This window comes from Condylura cristata, unplaced genomic scaffold, assembly GCF_000260355.1.
Source record: "Condylura cristata isolate star-nosed mole 26May11 unplaced genomic scaffold, ConCri1.0 scaffold00034, whole genome shotgun sequence".
Classification (NCBI taxonomy): Eukaryota; Metazoa; Chordata; class Mammalia; order Eulipotyphla; family Talpidae; genus Condylura; species Condylura cristata.
The window spans coordinates 12,986,115-12,994,485 of record NW_004567135.1 but is presented as its reverse complement, the minus strand read 5'-3'; the positions used below and the strand labels follow the sequence as shown (position 1 = coordinate 12,994,485).

At 49.6% G+C, this 8,371-nt stretch overlaps 1 protein-coding gene across 1 annotated transcript in view; it reads left to right on the top strand.

Annotated features, from left to right (window-relative positions):
- ANO2 (anoctamin 2, calcium activated chloride channel) overlaps positions 1–3,516 on the top strand; it is a 254,687-nt gene extending 251,171 nt beyond the window's left edge. Inside the window, exons 26-27 of the mRNA XM_012732230.1 lie at positions 741–846; positions 2,698–3,516. Coding sequence (XP_012587684.1) covers positions 741–846; positions 2,698–2,970 — 379 coding nt within the window. The 3' untranslated portion in view covers positions 2,971–3,516. The remainder of the gene's footprint in view (positions 1–740; positions 847–2,697) is intronic.
- Positions 3,517–8,371: the final 4,855 nt, after the last annotated feature.

Sequence of the window (8,371 nt, the reverse complement as noted above, 5' to 3'; positions counted from 1 at the left end):
GGTGCTTTGTGACCACAGGAGGAGAGCTGGATCCAGCCAGTCCTGGGTTCTCACCTTGCTGCGCCTCTGGCTGGCCATGGCACGCTGGCCAAGTCATTGGTCCTCTCAGAACCTCAGTTTCCTCCTGAGAAACATCTAACCAAGGATATTGTAAAGATCAGATGAGAAAACTTCCAAAAAAGCTTCTTGTTCAAGATACTGACCAACCATGACTGTTAACACCCCCCTGCCCAATACCCCACACCAGTTCCCTTTTCCTTTGCTTGGTCATCATTCACCTTCTCCTGGGGCACGGATGTGGCTGTTCATGCAGGCTGGCCCTCACATGGCTGCAGCCCCAAGCAGCCAGCAGGGGCCGAGGTTGCATGCCACAACCCTGAGTCTGGGGGCTGTAGAGAACATACAAGTTTCCTGGGGTCGCATCTCCCTTCTCAGCAACCATAGGCTGCTGGAAGCAAAGATGGACACATTGCCCCAGCTCCTCTGAAAGGAGAATGCAGGCAACAGAGGAAACTTTGGAGGATGTTGGAGAGAACGAGTAGGGAAAAAATGTCTAGGCCGACTTTGACTTGGGGAACCTTGGCTTTTAGTCTCCGGACTTTTTGAGGAGATCATGGATTCCTCCCTCTGTCTCCTCCTTCCGCAGCTAAGAGCCAAGGGCTTGCTGGAGTTTCCACCCAGGGAAGCACCCTCTTCCCTCCATCTCCCCCATGTCTAACAGCTTGTTTCTCTCCGGGCAGGTTTAAGGATTACCGAGAGCCACCATGGGCTCCGAACCCCTACGAGTTTTCCAAGCAGTACTGGTCCGTTCTGTCAGCCCGCCTGGCTTTTGTCATCATCTTCCAGGTGAGCAGTCCAGATAAGGAGCAGTCAGCATGAATTCAGGCTGCGGGGTGGACGCCACGTCTCTGGCTTAGCCCGCTGGAAGTTCTCACAGCTCCATGGGGCACGGTGCTCTCGACACGGCTGGCAGTAGGCAGCTCTCCCTTTCCCCTTGGGGCAGGATGCACAACTCAGAGGGGGCCTGTTAATGGATGGACTTTGTAGAAAGAGAATAAAACACAGAGTAAGGTTACAGGACAGATGTGGAGTAAGTGGCGGGGTAGAGATAAATTCCTATTTGAGCTGAAGACAAGAAAGGCAGGCGGGAAGAGCAGTGGAAACCAGAGTCTCAGGCCTGTGCAGACACACGGCCCCACCTGCTCTCTGCGGCCCTGGAGGGGCTCGGGTTCTGCACCTTTCTCCTGCTCTCACTCCTTCCTTTGTTAGCTGGAGCGAGCCCCTGAGACATCTGCTGGGAAGGGCCCCGGGGCCATCCAGCCCTGCAGAATGAATAGCAGACTGGAGCTGTGATTCCTATCTCCCACAATAGCTCAGCTCCAATTACAGCCCCAGATTCTCTGAGCGCCAGGGCCCCTTTCCCCTGGGGGTCCTGCTTGCCTTTCTAAGACTCCCTCAGGCTTTTGTATTCCCTGAAGGCAGATCCCTGGAGGGCTCTAAAGTATCGGAGCCCCCAGACCCCACCCCAGGAAGTGGAGAAGCCCTCAGCTAGCCTTTCAGCTCAAGTAGACGGCCATTCTTCCTCTGGAGAGATGGGGCGATAGGGGAGAAACAGGACTCAGCTGTCCATCCTCTGTGCTCCGCCTCAGGGTCTCCTCATTTCACCACACGTTGCATCCACTCACTCTGGGGAGCTGGTATGAAGAGGAGTAGGTCCTGCTGAAGCCACCCGAGGGCAGCCGAGGCCCCCAGGACCTTCTGCACCCAGCCGTAGGTTCCCAGACTTTTCCACTGGGGTCTCGGAGCTCACAGGGGTCCTGGTTGACTTGGGAAGGGGTCTGGAGCCTGGAAGACAAACGTGCTCTGATTATCTCTTTCTGGCTGCACTTACTGTCCTCTGGGTCCCGGAAGGGAGAAGTCACATGAGCAGAGAGAATACCAAAGATAGAGGAGTGTGGGGAGGAGCGTGGGGAGGAGGGCTAGCCAGCACCCACTGGCCCCTGGCCTCACTGTGGGGACTGAATCATCAGTGCTTCCTACCTGTGTTCCTGGGGAGGCATGTGCCCCTGAAAGAAGGAAGGGTGTGCTTAAGACAGACCAGAAGAGCTGGGAGCTGTGACCCCCAGACAGGCCTGTGTGCTTAGAGAGGCCTGGACAGAGCAGAGGGCAGGAGAAGGTGGGTGTGAATAGAGGGATCGTTGGCTGAAGGCAGAGCTGGGTGTGGAATCTCACAGTCTAGCTCTGAAACAGAGGACAGCAGTTCAGCTGGAAAGGGAGAGGGACAGCTGGCCCAGTGAAAGCCTGGAGAGGCCAGTGGACAGCGTGGCCACTCCCAGGGCGGCTCTGGAGCAGGGCACCTAGGGCCTTAGAGAACAGGAAGCAAGAACATCCCCTGATGGGCTGGAGGGGAGGAAGGATCAGTGGCTGGCACTCTGCCAGCCCTCTGTGCAAAGTTCTGTAGACTCCTTGGGTCCTCACAACCCTGCCGGCGGTAGACTGTTATTGTTCTTTCTCCAGAGCTGTTAGGCTGTTGGCTAAGATCACCTGCTTGTGAGTAGCAGAATCATACCTTGGCTGCAGGCTGCACTCTGTACACACCACCACTGTGGCGCCCTCACTGCAGAAGGGCACAGGTGGCTGGTGGTGCCAGGCTGAGCCAGCTGCCTGCTCTGAACCCCTCTCCCTCACTTTCCACAGAACCTTGTGATGTTCCTGAGTGTCCTCGTGGACTGGATGATCCCAGATATCCCCACGGACATCAGCGACCAGATCAAGAAAGAGAAGAGCTTGTTGGTGGACTTCTTCCTGAAGGAGGAGCATGAGAAGCTCAAACTGATGGATGAGCCAGCCCAGAGGAGCCAGGGAGGGGGACAGGAGAGCAGGAGGAGCCGGGTGGCCAGCCCAGCAGCCTCAGGCAGGAGCCAGCGGGGCAGCGTGGCCTCTGCCGGTTCTCAGCACACCAACGTGTGACCGGCCGCCCCCTGCGCAGGGCTGTGGTGGCAGCGGGAGCATGCGCACTGTGCAGCCCTCTGCGCGGGGATGGAACAGGTGATGCTGCTTTTCAGAAACTTCAAGCTTAAGTTTCTTTTAGGTCCTTCTAAGCCGCATCCTGTGGAGGATTGGTTCCCATTTGAGTCAATGGAGGAATCGGGTCCCTCTACCCAGGATTCCCAGACACCATGAGCCTCCCCTGTGTTCCTTCCGGCATGCTCCCATTCCACACGCCCGCAGGCTGGGAATGAAGCTCAGGCCCCTGTCTTACCATGCCATAAGCGCCCTCTGCCCCTTTTCCACCAGCCCCCGAAGGAAACCCTCTGAGTCACTTGCAGCTGGGGCTGTAGCAGCTTCAGTGGATGCAAATTAAGTTAGAGGACTGATTGCCGGGGCCATGGGACCTGACGATGAGCAGCAAAGGTCCAAACTTGGGCTTGTCCCAGTTCATGTGACAGGGATGCTTTGAGCTAAATGCAGTTAACCATCACTTACTTTATGCAGGTTGAGATTTAAAATAATAAAATAAATTGAAACATCCTTTATAAAAACTCTTCTCCTTGCAAGTGTTTTTTGTTCTCTCTCGCTCTCTCTCTCTCCCTACTGATCTTAAATGAGCACCCACTTTGTTCCAGGCATTGAGCATTGCTTTCTAGTTGGAGACAGAGACACAGCAGAGTATGTGGAATGAAGTACCCATCTTAGGGATCTTGTATTCCACAGAGAGACAGACAATAAGTCTCTGAGTGTATAGTACTTTAAATAGTCATATGAGCCAAGGAAAAACAAAGTAGAGAAGGAAACAGCAAGTAAGGACCTTCTCATATGTGAACTAACACCAACCCCAACGTGGTTTAAAGGTTGCATCTTGCAGTGCTAACATCACTCATTGATGTCAGCTTCCTAGACGTCCATGGTGAGAAAAACTTCAAATATTGTGGGAAACAAAGACCAAAAATTATTCACCTTTGCTTTTCACAGAGCCTAACTGCACCTGTTTTACTTCAAAATCCTCTTCTTGCAGCTGGTCCCAGTTCTTTACACACCAGTCTGAGTTGAGTCAAACTCGGTCTTAATGGAAGCAGCAGGGAGGGCCCAACTCCAGAGGAGAAAGGCCAGGAGTTGCTCTGATGTTTCAGCGTACCCCGTAATGCAAGGGCCTGTCGTATGAGACTGGTCACCAGAGCAGCTGCACCAGGTTTCTTTTTTCATCCTGAGCACACGCACAACTGCACTGGCCATCAGCTCTTGCTCGAGAAAGTGGCCCTCTCTCTTGTGGGGACACCAGGGCATAGATACATCACTTACTCTCAGACCATCATGGCCAAGGTCATGTACGCAAATGTCATCCTGCAAAGCCCTAATAAACTTGAATTATATCACAGCTTAACGTTCAGACATACTGTGTGAGGCTAGAAGTAAACTTCAGTAGTTTCAAAACACTGTGTCATCTTACAACAGACCAGCTAATTTGGGTGAATTGTTCAGTGGGAGGAAAATTTCACTTCAAGGAGCATTAATGACATGGAGAATCCAGGCCCATGAAGAGGAGGCTATTCTTAAGAGGTTCCTACCAGTGTGGGAATGTTGCTACTTCCAGACACCAGTGAGGGTGCACAGATCCAGGCTGCCTCACCTCAAGGCACCTGTGTTCCTCTGAGGCTTCCTGAGCTCACAATTCGGGCAGGACCGCACTCTTCTTTTTAAAATTAAACATTGTTCTGTGATCCTAGAGTTGAAGCTCGCATAGCAAGGGAGATTCAGGCAGTCCAAAAAACAATGAAGAAGAAAGGAAAATCAACCAACATCTGTAATTAAAAATCGGTAGTCATTATGGGTGGTTCCCTCTCACACAAAGTGACAGTAACACTGTACATGGTTGTCTGTTTCACGCCATGGCCCTCACTGATTTTCCCAGCCTCAGAAAGATAAATTAGCTCTTTCAAAAGGTCCTCACATTGAACACCTTTGTGTCAGGCTCTGTGTTGGGGGTTTGGGACACGTCACTTAACACTAGGACGCTTCCTGCCCTTGTAGAGCTTAATGCTGCTGTGGACAAGTTAGAGACCGGTAAGGAACCTGAGAGCGAGGAATCCATCATCCTGTTAGAGGGTGGTAGTGCTCTGGAATAAAGGAGGAGCAAGGCAAGACGAGGGGTGTTGGTGGTGGGGATACGGGTTCCATTTCCCTTGTATTTCTGGAGGCCCTTTGACCTTTTTATCCTGCCACACCCCACTGCTAACCACTACGGACTGAGGCTGCAGACCTGTGCCTTACTATCTAGGGATCACGCTAGACAAAGTTACCTGGAAGGGTCTAGATGATACAAAGAGGGAAGGTTCGATCAAACCTGTAGGGCAAATGGATTAATCAGGATGTATGCGCCACTGCAGCGCTGGTTGTGCGAATGCAGAAGGCACTGGGGAGCATGCGCAGTGCATGCCTGATTGTGGCCAGCTGGGGGATGGGTGTGTGCGCATGTGCGAGTGTGCACACCTGAGCCGAGCGGCGAGGCTGAAAGCAGTGGCAGCGGTAGCAGTGAGAAGGGCAGCAGGACTACAGAGGAGGCGAGACTGTGAGGTGACGTGTGAGAGGGAGATGCCAGAGAGCACCCAGAGACAGCGTGCAGAGAGTCGTAGGAGGCTGGGAAGCTTAGTTGCCTGCCTACCTCCCATCCCGACCTCCTTGCATGCCGGCCTCCTGCTTGGTGTTCCTGGTTCTCTGAGAGAATTAAAGCCCGAAAAGTCCAGCAAAGTCTCTGGAACTCTCCATCTGCTGGAATCAAAGCTGAGTGTGCTTGCTGGCTCCACAGACCACATACAGGCTTCCACCCTGAAAGGACCCAGTATTTGCTCTGTCTCCCAGTGCAAGTGAATTAAGTATATTACGATCTGATCCCACCCCCAGACACAAATCATCATGCCACTGAGCTCTGGGCCTGCAACCTCACACAGCAGCAACAGAGACTTAGGTAAGAACATTTAAATTGCTTGTTAAGGGGGGTAGGGGGGAGGGTAACTGTCCTAACTTAAAAGAAAGCCAACAATGAATCTTCCTTCTCTGAATTTTTTTTTAATTTATTTATTTTGCACATACAGAAGTGGGGTACAGGTCAGAGGCTCAGGGGCAGCAAGAGGCTTCACCAAAGACAGAGTGGGGAGCAGAACAGGCAGATCACAAAGTACACTGCTGAGGGGAGCAGCGGGCGGGTCAGGAGAGGTCTGCCACGCCATGTGGTCACCTCCGGCAGGTGGGGATCGAACTCATGCGCAAGTGGCTTTTGCTTCTTAGTACTGTGCTTTAACCCGCTGCGCCACCAGGGAGGGCCCCCTTCTCTGAAATTTTTAAGGAAATAATACATTTTAATTTTTCATTATAAAAAAAATGGGAACAAAAATCTGAAACATTAAAAAAACTCACTTCCTATTCACCTCCAGAAATAATTGTAGTTAATCTTTTGGTTTATTTAAGTTGTGTTCTTATGCTTTCTTTTCTGTCATTTACATTAATTTGCAATGGCATCTGTTTTATTTCAATGTAAAACTAATACTCAGTGAAGATGTCGAGAATGCAAAAAATATATATGTAAATTAACTAGCTTCAATCACCAAAATATTCGCCACCAAGAGGTAACTGGAAATCAGTTTCCTTTCTGTTTTCTGATTTTCATGCACTGTTGAGCTCATTCTGCAGACACTAGATTAATTGAGAAAGATCCATAAGCCCTAAGTAGAGGTTATGATGAAGAAGAGTTTGGTGACAGTGTTCCATTTCAGCAGTCTTTCCTTATTAAGAACAAAAAGCAACTGAATCAACTTGATGGTCAATTTCAATGAGTAATCCTGATGGTTTTATTTGCTCTTTATAAAAAGAGTGATAGAAGGTGAGGCTCTGTTCCTTTATTCTCTCTGCTCACAGCCTTTCCAGATCAGTGTTATCTAGTCTAATCCATTTGTGAAAATGGGATTATGTTCGTTTTGGCAGAGATCAAAGATACAGAAAGTCATCCCCAAATTCCTTTGCAATAACATGCCCATCAGTTTGCTATCTCTAACTTTGCTTTTCTGCACGAGAATCTTTTGGCTTGCTAATGCTCCCCATGTACTTACTCTAGCCTTATAGATAAGTCATTGTTTTTAAAAAGTGAGATCAAATATACCAGTTGCTCTTATAAGTAGCCACCATTGCAGCAAGAGATTCCAGTGGGCTCTGAAAGCATTTCCAGGAGCCAGAACAAGAGCAAGAAGAGGAAAGGCTGGGACCAGCTTTGTCCTGTGGTTGCTTGAAACATGTGTTAAAATGGATTAGGAAAGCTTTCCTGTCTATTTTTGTTTGTTTGTTTTAATTTTTATTTGGGGTTACATTTTTATTCTTCCATATGTGCACATGTCCTACTCACCTTCCACCAAACCACCTCTGCCACCCCTTCTGCTTCACTCCCCATTTCTTCCTCCCTCCCCACCATTCCTTTGGTAACCATTCAAGTCTTTTAGATTAAGGTTATTCCTGCACCGTTTTGCTCACATATATTTTTTGGTTATTTATTTTCCACAGATGAATGAACCATCCAATATCTTTTACCTTCTGACTTCTTCTGAGGCCCATCCAAGTTCATCCTCTTCAGAGCTGCATAGTATTCCACCGAGTATATATCCCATAATTTCTTTATTCATCTACTTAAGGGCACTTAGGTTGTTCCCTTGACTTGAAAATTTTAGCCTTGCATTGTCATAGTCATCCTGCAGTTGGCCAATCACCTTGCTAAAAATTATTCTCAATAAGGTGGTGTTAAAGGTAGCTTAACAAGATCCCTTAAAGACTTAGCTGCTTATTCCCCAGCTGCTCATGGTCATGCTGTCCCTCTCAGAAACTGCCTTATGGGGGAGTCTGCTTGGGGGCAGCCAACATCTGGAAACTGGTCACTGTAGGGGAATAAGGCCCACCTTTCTTCAATTTGGGGTAACCTCTACAGGACTCCCTTAGCTCCAGAGCTTCCTGTGAGAGTGAGTGAGTAGAACCACAGTTCTACTCCTCCTTCAGCTCAGTTGGACTTTATTCACACCACCTGCCCCTACCATGCTGCTCTAAAACACAGCACAGTTCCCAGCACCATTAGCATGCAAGGATGCCAATCTGGGGCTCAGGATTGGCTTTCCAGAGAACCCAAGACACACAGGTCTTGCTTTTATGTTGGACTGATGACTTGGCTGGATTTACTGTGCTCCATTCTCCATATTTTCCTTCAAAACCTCATGACGATGGCAATGAATACTTGCTCCTGCAGGGTTTTAAATGAAAAACTTCTAGAATCAGCTTGATTATTAGCCCTTTGTGTTTCTCCTTTTCCTCCTGCCTCGGTGCTAATAGGATCTTGAAGTTT